Source organism: Notothenia rossii (genome assembly GCF_949606895.1).
Source record: "Notothenia rossii genome assembly, chromosome: 12".
Taxonomy (NCBI): domain Eukaryota; kingdom Metazoa; phylum Chordata; class Actinopteri; order Perciformes; family Nototheniidae; genus Notothenia; species Notothenia rossii.
In genome coordinates this window covers 14,576,550-14,589,539 of record NC_136911.1, presented here as the reverse complement: position 1 = coordinate 14,589,539, position 12,990 = coordinate 14,576,550, and the positions used below count along the sequence as shown (strand labels likewise).

The window sequence follows — 12,990 nt, the reverse complement described above, 5'->3', positions numbered from 1 at the left end:
GTTTCTGTGTTGCTCTGCATCCATTGAACCAAATCCAAATATTCCCATTTTTACTTGATGTGTGTTCATTTCAACAATGGAATTCAGTTCACTAAAAAAAACTATTTTAAATATGCTGTAGTTACAAAAGCAGAGGGTTCAAAAAAACATGTAAACATTAGGAATCAATTGCGTTTTAAATAGTTGACTAAATAATATTGAACCAAAGAATGTACCCATAGTAAAAACAATAAGTATTGGAGTTATTTATCTTCAAAGGAATGCTAAAGACTATTAAACATAGAAAGTTACTTACACATTACACATTTGCTAGTCATGTCATCACTTGAGTCATGTACTGAACACCAATTTCATGAGTAAGGGTAACCTTTATTTGAGCTTCAAGAAAGCCTTTGTCTAAAAGAACAAACAGAAGCACAAAAGCAATCCTTTTACACGCTGACAGTATATATATACACAGTTCCCATCCTATATCAGCTACACGTGAGCATCGAATCACACAAGGGACTATTACTAATTTCAGAAAAAGAGAACACAACTTTTGGGCACTTAAATAAATAAACAAAATAGATGCGACTGAAAGACATAATCTAGAGATTGAACTCTATTATGAACAGCATAATCAACTGTACCTTGGTACATTCTAGATTGAGGTCTTTTAAGGTTCTATGGTGTTGACTTGTCTGTACAAATGTATTCGAGACATAGACATACATGAAAGCATTCATCGCACCATGACCTTTGTCAATTTAATTTGCTCTATAACCTCGTAATGTTACCAAATTTGTATAAAATGATGCCTTTTGTCTTGGGAGTTGAGGACCATAAGCCCTTGACGAAACCTGTGGACAAACACGTGGAGAACACATTTTTATTTCATCCAATTAAACTGTGATTTCTTAAAAAATGGCTGTGAAACCAAAAGTCTTCTCTACAGGAAAAGCAAGAGAAATGAAGATAAAATAAAAATGTATAAGGGGTGAAAGATCTTCACTTCTATAATAAGAGGGATTCAAACAAATGAAATACAAGGCCTCCAAAAGGCCAGTGCGCAATTGCACAGCTTCATATATACACAATACAAGATTCTAAAATATCTACTGAGGTATCGGGAGGTCTAGTGATTTGTCCTCAAGCAACATCTTGATCTCTTTGGCATCCAGAGTCTCATGTGCTAGCAGGGCGTCCGCTAGCTTCTTGTGCTCCTCACTGTACGTCTTCAGGAGGGATTTAGCACGTGCGTAAGAGTCCTGGATCCAATAGGAAGATAGGTGAAAAAGAAATGGATTAAGAAACAGATACATTATTAAACATATCTGACAAATAAAGTCAATTCTGGAGAAAACTCACAAGCAGTAACACCCTGACTTCCTGTTCGATGGCTGCTTGTGTCTCGGGGCTCTGCTTGGTCACGTCCTTGTAGGTCATCACCCCAAGCTGCAACAAAAACACAAATGACTTCCTTGAGACGAGAGAACAATAGACTTCCTCATGCATCATTATACGCTACGAAGCTTTTTCCCAGGACTCCAGAATGAAATACTTTTTTTGCTTTAGGAGTAATTATATGTTGTCAAGAGGACTGAAGGTTTTCATTGTAACGTAACAATAAACCATTCTCCCGGTCTCTGAAGAACAGCTGGAATCAACATATTCGGAATAAAAATTGAAATTTGTGCTACCGCTTTATTGTTTGTCTACACTATAAAAACACTTCAAGAACCAAAGCAATAAAATCCACAAAACGGCACTATTGAGTATTTATTTTTGTCATATATGTTAATGGAAAGTATTAAAATGTCCACTAATCCAGGGGTTCCCAACCTTTATTGTGCCAAGGACCGGCAGATACATTAAAAAAATCGCGGAACGGTTGTCAATTTTAAATGATTTTAATATTTACTCACCACCAGCAGGTAGCAACAGAGGCTAATTGTATGTAACAGTCTGAACAAATACTAGAACAATATGCATCCAAAACATATTAAAAACGTTTAAAAAAGAACCAGTGTGGTTTTTTGGTTTTTCGGAAAACCAAAAAAAAGACGTTATTCAGTTTTTAAACCAAAACGGGAAAACAGATAAATCAACGTTTTGGTTTTGTTTGTATGATTTACGGATAATCGGAAAACGAGGAGAAGGCACATTATGAAGGAGATGTCCGGTCTCCAGGGTGTGTGTGTGTCTGTGTGACACTGGCATTTGTTTACAGAAGATATTATGATAGTGTCGTTGGTTGCGGTGCACTCCGACAGCATTTAGCACTACATCGAGATTAAGATTAAACTAACTTCTTTTGGGAACACCCGCATATAGGCTACCTATCGAGTTAGCCAGATGTGTGTAAAGTACTGTTCATGGTCATTTGAAAACAAATGCCGGTGTCAGACAGACACAAACCCACCGAACACACAAAGCTGAGCAGAGCACACAAACACACACACATCATGCGTGTGAGATGTGTGTAGAGATGTGTGTAGAGATGTGTGTAGAGGTGTGGGTAGAGATGTGTGTAGAGGTGTGTGTAGAGGTGTGTGTAGAGATGTGTGTAGAGATGTGTGTAGAGGTGTGTGTAGAGATGTGTGTAGAGGTGTGTGTAGAGGTGTGGGTAGAGATGTGTGTAGAGGTGTGTGTAGAGGTGTGTGTAGAGATGTGTGTAGAGGTGTGTGTAGAGGTGTGTGTAGAGGTGTGGGTAGAGATGTGTGTAGAGGTGTGGGTAGAGATGTGTGTAGAGGTGTGTGTAGAGATGTGTGTAGAGGTGTGTGTAGAGGTGTGGGTAGAGATGTGTGTAGAGGTGTGTGTAGAGATGTGTGTAGAGATGTGTGTAGAGATGTGTGTAGAGGTGTGTGTAGAGATGTGTGTAGAGATGTGTGTAGAGGTGTGTGTAGAGATGTGTGTAGAGGTGTGTGTAGAGGTGTGTGTAGAGGTGTGGGTAGAGATGTGTGTAGAGATGTGTGTAGAGGTGTGTGTAGAGATGTGTGTAGAGATGTGTGTAGAGATGTGTGTAGAGATGTGTGTAGAGCTGTGTGTAGAGCTGTGTGTAGAGGTGTGTGTAGAGGTGTGTGTAGAGGTGTGTGTAGAGATGTGTGTAGAGCTGTGTGTAGAGGTGTGTGTAGAGATGTGTGTAGAGGTGTGTGTAGAGATGTGTGTAGAGATGTGTGTAGAGGTGTGTGTAGAGATGTGTGTAGAGGTGTGTGTAGAGGTTTGTGTAGAGATGTGTGTAGAGGTGTGTGTAGAGGTGTGTGTAGAGCTGTGTGTAGAGATGTGTGTAGAGGTGTGTGTAGAGCTGTGTGTAGAGGTGTGTGTAGAGGTGTGTGTAGAGATGTGTGTAGAGGTGTGTGTAGAGATGTGTGTAGAGGTGTGTGTAGAGGTGTGTGTAGAGGTGTGTGTAGAGATGTGTGTAGAGGTGTGTGTAGAGATGTGTGTAGAGGTGTGTGTAGAGGTGTGTGTAGAGGTGTGTGTAGAGGTGTGTGTAGAGGTGTGTGTAGAGATGTGTGTAGAGGTGTGTGTAGAGGTGTGTGTAGAGATGTGTGTAGAGGTGTGTGTAGAGGTGTGTGTAGAGGTGTGTGTAGAGGTGTGTGTAGAGATGTGTGTAGAGATGTGTGTAGAGGTGTGTGTAGAGGTGTGTGTAGAGATGTGTGTAGAGGTGTGTGTAGAGGTGTGTGTAGAGATGTGTGTAGAGGTGTGTGTAGAGGTGTGTGTAGAGGTGTGTGTAGAGATGTGTGTAGAGGTGTGTGTAGAGGTGTGTGTAGAGGTGTGTGTAGAGATGTGTGTAGAGCTGTGTGTAGAGGTGTGTGTAGAGGTGTGTGTAGAGGTGTGTGTAGAGATGTGTGTAGAGCTGTGTGTAGAGGTGTGTGTAGAGATGTGTGTAGAGATGTGTGTAGAGATGTGTGTAGAGATGTGTGTAGAGGTGTGTGTAGAGATGTGTGTAGAGGTGTGTGTAGAGGTGTGTGTAGAGGTGTGTGTAGAGATGTGTGTAGAGATGTGTGTAGAGGTGTGTGTAGAGGTGTGTGTAGAGGTGTGTGTAGAGGTGTGTGTAGAGATGTGTGTAGAGGTGTGTGTAGAGGTGTGTGTAGAGATGTGTGTAGAGGTGTGTGTAGAGGTGTGTGTAGAGGTGTGTAGAGGTGTGTGTAAAGATGTGTGTAGAGGTGTGTGTAGAGGTGTGTGTAGAGATGTGTGTAGAGGTGTGTGTAGAGGTGTGTGTAGAGATGTGTGTAGAGGTATGTGTAGAGATGTGTGTAGAGATGTGTGTAGAGATGTGTGTAGAGATGTGTGTAGAGGTGTGTGTAGAGATGTGTGTAGAGATGTGTGTAGAGGTGTGTGTAGAGGTGTGTGTAGAGATGTGTGTAGAGATGTGTGTAGAGGTGTGTGTAGAGATGTGTGTAGAGGTGTGTGTAGAGGTGTGTGTAGAGATGTGTGTAGAGGTGTGTGTAGAGATGTGTGTAGAGGTGTGTGTGGTTAACACGTAGCAGCCTGCAGTCACTCTTAAGCTGTTCTGAAGAAGGTAAACACAGCGAAGGCGGTGCGTGAAAAGGCACAGCTCTCGGCGCGCTGGTGCTGCACTTCTCAGAGGCAGAGTATACGTCCCGCTGCCTCCTGATGCTGCAGCCGTTTCATGAAGTGAAGGAGGTTTTTCTTCTATAAAACAGCTGCGGGCAGCAGATACCGTGAGAGTCCCGGACATGAGTTCATAGATCAAGGCAGACTGGTTTACTCTCCTGTTCTGCCAATCCGGTGCTTAATCAAACAGCTCTACACCCCTGGCCGACATGTCCTTAAAATGAAGTCAGAGTTTGAAATATATCTTAAATAATGTATGCACTGCCATTTCCCCACATAAACATAACAGTCTGCAATTAAACGGTTGTCTCCTGTGCGCTCCTCTTCCTACTTGGCGCACCGGTAACTTTCTCATGCGCACGAGAGGCTGAGCCGTCGAATCCCTCGGGACATCATAAAAGCCAATTTCAACGGTTTTCTGGTGAAAGATTAACTGGGCTACTGGATGAAATAATGTGACTGGTATCGGTGCAAAAATGATAAAAAATATATATATTTTATATTTATATATTTATAATTCTGCAAATATTACGATAAACTCAAAGCTATTTCGCGGCCCCGCAGTAACACCTCCGCGGCCCGGTACCAGTCCACGGACCGGGGGTTGGGGACCCCTGCCCTAATCAACCAAACAAATTAAACTGTTACCTTGTCACTCATGCCGAACCTGGTCACCATCATTTTGGCTATTTTGGTCGCTCCATCAAAGTCACTGGAGGCTCCTAAAATACACATAAAGATACAAATAATCAAACTATTGTGTAGTAACACAGCACACAGATAATACAATCAGACATGAACTATAATATGGCAATGGAGTACTTGAGTGTGGATGTCAAATTATAAAAAAAAGATTGTTTCATCACAGCTAAAATACAAATTGCTAAAAATGAAATTCTGTATTTATTATTATAATACCGATCTGTCAAGGTACATTTGAGCTCACACAGACTGTATTAAGAAACTATACATATTGTGGTTACAGTGTGGTTGAAACATATTCTCTTAAACATAATTTCTGATGCTGATTGCACATAACACCCAGGCATCAACTAAACGTATCTCTCCCGCACCAGTAGTGATGTTGTCATCTCCGAAGATGAGCTCCTCTGCTACTCGGCCCCCCATGCTCACATCCATCTGAGCCAGCAGCTGGGCTCTGGTCTCACTCCAGCGGTCATCCTCTGGGAGCATGGACACCTAAAGGACAGAGACAAAAGACACTATGTTGAGCTTTAGGTTTAATGACACAAAAACAGCACTTATTAGGTACATTGGAAGAGCTTACATGGCCAAGAGTTGGGCCTCTGGGCATGATGGTGGCTTTATTGATGGGCATTGCGTCTTTGGTGTAATAGGCTACAATAGCATGGCCGGACTCATGGTAGGCTGTGATGGTCTTATTCTTCTTGTCGATGTCAACACTCCTCCTCTCAGGGCCTGGTTTTAAAGGATTACAAAAATTCCATTCAGCTTTTCTATATTTTTCCTATCTTAGATCGATGTAATCTGTCTCATGTGATGTCAGGGTTCCAGAGGAGATTTAAACACTGTGTGTACTCACCCATGAGGATCTTGTCCTTAGCGAATTCCAGATCTTTCATTGTGACCATGTCTTTCTCGTCCACGGCTGCCTTCAGGGCGGCCTGGTTCACCAGGTTCTCCAGCTCGGCCCCGGTGAATCCCACGGTCCCCCTGGCAATGATTTCTGCTTCCACGGCTGGAACAGAGCAACACAATAGGAAATGCCTTCTTTATAAAAAGGTGATCAGTGTTCAAGAGACAATGGGGTCCTTCATAGAAATGGAAAACAGAGGTGTTCTCACAGGTGTACCGCTCGGAATGCTTTGCGATCTCAGTTGATAAGGAAGGCTAATACCTGCAAAATGTGCAGGGTTTGTCAATAATATAAGAGAAGTTGCCACTTTTCTTTTCTGGTATTGGTTGAAAAGAGAATGTTGGTTCGTAAAAAGAAAAGTTTCCAATTTCAATTAGTTTCTGAATTGCCAAAAAATGTATAAGGATGACAAATAAAGAGTGCAGTAAGAAAAATATCCTGAGAGATTTGATTGCTGAGATATTAATTTAAAGAAAGTACCTTAAAATTTAACATTAAGACCTACCAGGGTCCACTTTGATCTTGGAGAAGTACCAGTTGAGAATTTCCGTGCGTCCTTTCACGTCGGGGCGAGGGACCGTCACCTGCATGTCAAATCTTCCTGGCCTTATCAGAGCGCTGGGAAGCAGTAAAGAAATATTAGTTAATAAACATAGTAGCTTGATCCCTAATTTCAATTTTAAATAAGCTTAAGGCAAATTAGAGCTTATGTGAAACAATGAATTGTAAACATACCTATCCAAAGCTTCTGCAAAGTTTGTAGCACCAACAACGATCACACCTTCATTTGGTTTGAACCTGTCCAATAAAAAACATTAAGAGTTCAAAATGCAACATTTTGTTTTCACACTAAGTCTGTTTAATGTAAAAGGCAGAAAACTGACCCATCCATTTCAGCCAGCAGCTGGTTGATGGTTTGTCTAGAATAGGGATGCATCGGAGACTCGATCCTCTTCCCTCCAACGCTGTCCAACTCATCGATGAAGATGACACAGGGAGCATTTGCTTTTGCCTCTTCTGCAAACCACAAAGACAGATTGTAGTTTGTTTCGATAAATCCTCAACTGGATACTCGTCCATTAACTCCAAATCCAGCAAACTTACTGAAGAGGTTCCTGATACGACTCGCACCGACCCCCACGAACATCTCATCAAACTCGGACCCGGAGGCGTAGTAGAAAGGAACATCAGCCTCTCCAGCGACAGCGCGCGCTAACAGAGTCTTTCCGGTGCCAGGAGGACCAATAAGGAGGATCCCTGAGAGGATAACAGAGGGATGATACGTTTTAAATAACAGCATGTCAACGAAAAGACCTATTGCCACACTGTGCACTCATTTCCTGGACAACAAAAAAAAAAAATGAGGAAATGAAAGATCTGGAGACATTTTAAAATACCTTTAGGCAGCTTCCCACCCAGAACGGTGAACTTCTGGGGGTTCTTGAGAAACTCCACAACTTCTTGTAATTCATTCTTGGCCTCCTCCACTCCTTTGACATGCTCAAATGTCACATTCTTCACCTGGACGGGGTCGACTGCAGAGTCAAGACCGGATGTGGTGCGGAACCTCACTGTGAGAAAAAAACGAACAACTGGTTAGAACAGTAACACCGGAAAAAACTCTCCCTTTATTTACAGTGTTTTACAATGAACCATAATATGCCAACTGCCGCACATTTATGATGCAAATCTACGCTCCTTTTGACATGCATTATTCCCTACTATTAGAAACGTTTTAGCATTCTTGTATAAAGATGTACAGGACTGTCTCAGAAAATTAGAATATTGTGATAAAGTTCTTTATTTTCTGTAATGCAATTAAAAAAACAAAAATGCCATACATTCTGGATTCATTACAAATCAACTGAAATATTGCAAGCCTTTTATTATTTTAATATTGCTGATTATGGCATACAGCTTAAGAAAACTCAAATATCCTATCTCTAAATATTAGAATATCATGAAAAAGTATACTAGTAGGGTGTTCAACGAATCACTTGAATCGTCTAATTAACTCGAAACACCTGCAAGGGTTTCCTGAGCCTTGAAAAACACTCAGCTTGGTTCAGTAAACTAAATCACAAGTATGGGGAAGACTGCTGATCTGACTGCTGTCCAGAGGACCGTCATTGACACCCTCCATCAGGAGGGTAAGACACAAAAAGACATTTCTCAAAGAGCAAGCTGTTCACAGAGTGCAGTTTCAAAGCACATCCACAAAAAGTCTGTTGGAAGGGGGAAATGTGGCAGGAAACGCTGCACAACCAAGAGAGATGACCGCAGCCTTAACAGCATTGTGAAGAAGAGTCGCTTCCAGAATTTGGGGGAGCTTCAAAGACAGTGGACTGAAGCTGGAGTCCAGGTATCAAAAGTCACTGTTCACAGACGTGTGCGGGAAATGGGCTACAATAGCCGTATTCCCATGGTCAAGCCACTTCTGAACTCAAGACAACGGAAGAGGCGTCTGACTTGGGCTAAGGAAAAGAAGCACTGGACAGTTGCACAGTGGTCCAAAGTCCTCTTTTCAGACGAAAGCAAGTTTTGTATTTCATTTGGAAGTCAAGGCGCCAGAGTCTGGAGAAAGGCTGGAGAGGAGCAAAATCCAAGTTGCTTGAAATCCAGTGTGAAGTTCCCACAGTCAGCGATGGTTTGGGGAGCCATGTCAGCTGCTGGTGTTGGTCCACTGTGTTTCATCAAGCCCAGAGTAAATGCAGCTGTGTACCAAGAGATTTTAGAGCACTACATGCTTCCGTCTGCTGAAAAGCTCTATGGAGATGAGGAATTCATTTTCCAGCATGATCTGGCACCTGCCCACAGTGCCAAAACCACCAGTAACTGGTGTACTGACCATGGCATTACTGTCCTCGATTGGCCTGCAAATTCCCCTGACCTGAACCCCATAGAGAATATGTGGGGTATTGTGAAGAAGAAGCTGAAAGACACCAGACCCAACAATGCTAATGAGCTAAAGGCCGCTATTGAAGCATCCTGGGCATCCATAACACCTCAGCAATGCCACAGGCTGATTGCCTCCATGCCACGCCGCATTGATGCAGTAATCCGTGCAAAAGGATTCCCAACCAAGTACTGAGTGCATTAATGGACATTTTCAAATGTTTGATTGTGTTTTGCTGTTATAAATCTTTTTTTTTTACTTGGTCTGAGGAACTATTCTAATTTTTTGAGATAGGATTTTTGAGTTTTCTTAAGCTGTATGCCATAATCAGCAATATTAAAATAATAAAAGGCTTGCAATATTTCAGTTGATTTGTAATGAATCCAGAATGTATGACATTTTTGTTTTTTTAATTGCATTACAGAAAATAAAGAACTTTATCACAATATTCTAATTTTCTGAGACAGTCCTGTACATAGCTGTAATTTAGTGTCACTGTTGAATGCAGCAGAATCATAAGTCCAACCCTACATGCAAACTAAAGGAGGAATGGTCTCTCTTATTAGCCATACTCTAAGGTATTAACTTAAAAATAGGGAACATTTTGAACATATTTAAGATTAAAATAGGCTCAAGTGAAACTATTCCATTCCATCTTTTGGGAGATGAACAAGAAGTGTTGTATTCACAGCAGGGCTGCTCGATTATGGCAAAAATCATAATCTCGATTATTTGGGTCAATAATTGCAGTTGCGATTATTAAATGCGATTATTCATTGATTTTGAAACAATCCATTTATTGGAGAAAAACATTTTGAACAGTATGTTTTTAACAGTTGATTACCCTGAACTTTAAGTAGAATAAAAAAAAAAGTATTAATTAAAAAAAAAAAGTAATAATAATAAAAAAATTATCGTTTTATTTCTATTACGTTGTTTTCGTAATTGTTGCAAGCCATAATCGTAATCGCGATTAGAAGACGAATAATTGAGCAGCCCTAATTCACAGTGTGCTTGTAGGGTTTTGAGTGTAAGCATTGGAGAGAATAAGAACTGAAACAAACCAGCATCAGAAAAGGAGCCTTTACCCGAGAGAAACGGGGACCTCGACAAGCCATAAATCCCAACGAGAAGCAGGGCCAAAAGGATAAACCTGGTTCTCCTCAGCGAGTCTGTAAACAGAGCAAAGACACTTATAAGATGTTTATGTAAATCGTAAGGTCTCCCTGCAACTTAACTCAGCACTGCCACTCAAAGGAAATGTGGTGTTATCTTAATATTATACAAGCTTGCTTATCTTTGTTATTTACTAGTGTAGTGCCTGATAGCTAAGTAAGTGAGCCACATGCCTTGTGTTCTCTGAGTGAAGGCCTGAGATCTCATGAAGCCCTCACTGAAACCCGTCTTGAAAGCTTCCTGCTGGTTCTCTGGAAGGTTCTTCTGCTTCAGCACTTCGTCCAGTGATTCTGGTCCTTTTTCCCGCTGAAGCAATCCCTGTAAGGCAAACAGGAAAAGAGTTGGTTGGGAAAAGAACATGTGGCTTATTAAACTTCCAAATCAACCCCGTATTGGCTTACCTTCATGAAAGCTGGTGTGTAGGGCTCAGATTCCACCGGACCGTCATAACTAGACTCTGTTCGCCTGGTCTTTGGTCTAAAAGTCTTGAAGCCCCGACTCTGGACCAATACTAAAAATAGAGACATATTGAAAGCCAAGTTAAACACTACCCTTGAAATGTCAACTCATTCATGCACATTGATAACTTTCACACCACAGGTTACGTATTTAAAGTCAGTTTCTTACCAGGCAAGAATTGTAGCTCTGAGAAAGCTGCTTTTAAAGGGCTGTGGTGCTGTCTGTGGAATATTGGGGAGCCAAAGACCCCCAACGTCCTGTGTGAGAACCCTGTCAGACAAAAAGTAAACAAAGGGTTGTTCATATTTAAAGATATATTGACAAATGTGCGTAATTTGTTTCTTGAGTTACACATTTTTGAGATACGAAACCTTTCCATAAAGTAAGATATTCTTAGAAAACAATAAGGGTGTGAAGGCTCATCGCTCTGAACTGCTTACCATGTTTGTTTTGAAAGAAGCTGTCTGCAGAAACGTGGCTCGACCTCCATGCTGAGGGGACAACGGGAGGTTCTTCTGGTGCGGGAATAGGCAGCAACCTGCTGAGCAGCTCATCCAGCTGACTTCCCCTGATCTCTGACAGGCCGAGGTCCCTCAGACTCACACTGGGCTGTAAATACAGGGAAGCAAAAGTATGTTATCTTCTTAATACTATCATTACGTAGGTTTGGCAACATCTTTAAACATTACTTACTATCACAGTCATTATTTAGAGACAGAAATGAACGCATGTCAGGACTTAGGAATTTGAAAAAATGTTTTGAACATTAAATAGACGATCAAGGTTGCAGGTAGTACACATATAGGTAAACAACCCCCTGACTACAAGGTAATAAATAGGGTGTGCCTGCAGTACATTTTGATGGTGTGTTAACAGCGTCCTTCCAGTTTGTCAGGGACGCAGGACGACTATCTTTCCACATCACTGCTTCACCTTGTTTTTCTATGTTTTTTTCTGTAGGGAAACCTTTGGGATAAATGATTCAAACAATATTTAAAGTTGAACCATGAGAGATTCACTGTGGTTGATGTGTTTAATCAAAATGTAAACCTCAAGAAAAGAGGGTTCTTTCTCACTCACAAAGGTGATTGCAGGGTGTTAATAGCTAAAGATCTAGTGTTTACTACAGTGTATCCAACATAGACAATGTTCAGTATTATTTGTATGTCTGGTTCAGGGTTACCAACTAAGTAAAATGAAATACATGTGTAAAAACATACAAGTTCAGACAAAAGTCATTGATGATTATGTACAGTCCCTTCAGGGAATCATATCTTTAATCTGGGATGCCCATCTCACCTCTTTCAGATAGGAACTGTGCTCTGGAATGAAGCCTTGTTGCAGGGTCTGGATTGAAGCTGTGGCTGAGGTCTTCAGCGAGTGGAGGGCATTGATGAGCTGGCTGAGGGGCACTATCATCTGGCAAATACATAAACAGAGAAAAAAACGAGATGTAATGACCTTACTATATAGGCTAAACACAAAAATAAGTTGATGTTTAAAGGTTTACTAGAATTTGTTGTGAAACTTCCATACAGGGCATTGGGTCAGGACAATTACAGTGTTATTAAGGCTGACTCCACACTGCTCGTTGCCAATCACAGAGCAGTATGGCTCGCCTACGTCAGATGTGTGACAGTTATATAACCTCAACTGTTTGAAAATGAAGTTAGCACCCTTCGACTTTATTACAACCGAGCAGTTCCCATACATATAAGACGGTACAGTCATAAGCAAAACTGCACGTACGCATACAGCGTGACAAAAGCAGACGCTGATTATGACCGTCGCTTTGTTAATGCTAACATTAGCTGAGCTAGGTTGTCATTGAACGTTACAGAACACAGGACATAAACACCGACAGACCCCGCTTCTTATTCCTATACATCCCAGGAAAATCCTGTACAGGCAACTCTGACTTGATAGCTTAATGACATTAAGTTAGCAATATGTTGAGAGAATAGCACACATTAGCTAGCTAAAATAAAATGCTATCCACGGCTTACCTGCTGGGGCTGAAACGACGCTGACAGTGAAAACATATTTGCAGAGTGAAAATTCACAAATAGGATTTCGGGATTTGACGTGGAGGGGGAGGCCCTCTAAACAACTTAAATAAGCGAGTCCTCCCAGCAGCAGTGTCCTTTTGTTTTTTCTTGTTACACAACTTTCAGCAGCTTAGCTAACAACAGCAAATGGATTCTTCGGCATCTGAGGTCAGTTGACTGGACTACAATATTACGTCAAGTTGAATTACAACCGGGTGCAGCTTGCGTCATTG

The 12,990-nt window shown here is 41.4% G+C and overlaps 1 protein-coding gene across 2 annotated transcripts; it reads right to left on the bottom strand.

The window, feature by feature from the left end:
- Positions 1 to 348: 348 nt before the first annotated feature.
- Positions 349 to 12,958, bottom strand: LOC307026212 (ATP-dependent zinc metalloprotease YME1L1-like). 2 transcript variants are annotated; one of them, XM_079661419.1, is made up of 18 exons: positions 12,716 to 12,958; positions 12,009 to 12,128; positions 11,150 to 11,318; positions 10,878 to 10,979; positions 10,652 to 10,761; positions 10,424 to 10,568; positions 10,139 to 10,246; positions 7,576 to 7,749; positions 7,283 to 7,435; positions 7,063 to 7,195; positions 6,914 to 6,976; positions 6,684 to 6,796; positions 6,125 to 6,280; positions 5,849 to 6,000; positions 5,634 to 5,760; positions 5,209 to 5,282; positions 1,351 to 1,437; positions 349 to 1,250 (listed from the first exon to the last, which is right to left on the bottom strand). In XM_079661419.1, the coding sequence occupies exons 1-18, from the start codon at positions 12,749 to 12,751 to the stop codon at positions 1,098 to 1,100; spliced, it is 2,175 nt and encodes a 724-aa protein (XP_079517545.1). In that variant the 5' UTR covers positions 12,752 to 12,958; the 3' UTR covers positions 349 to 1,097. The 2 variants fall into 2 exon arrangements, with proteins under 2 accessions (XP_079517545.1, XP_079517546.1); XM_079661420.1 differs by having other exon boundaries at positions 10,163 to 10,246.
- Positions 12,959 to 12,990: the final 32 nt, after the last annotated feature.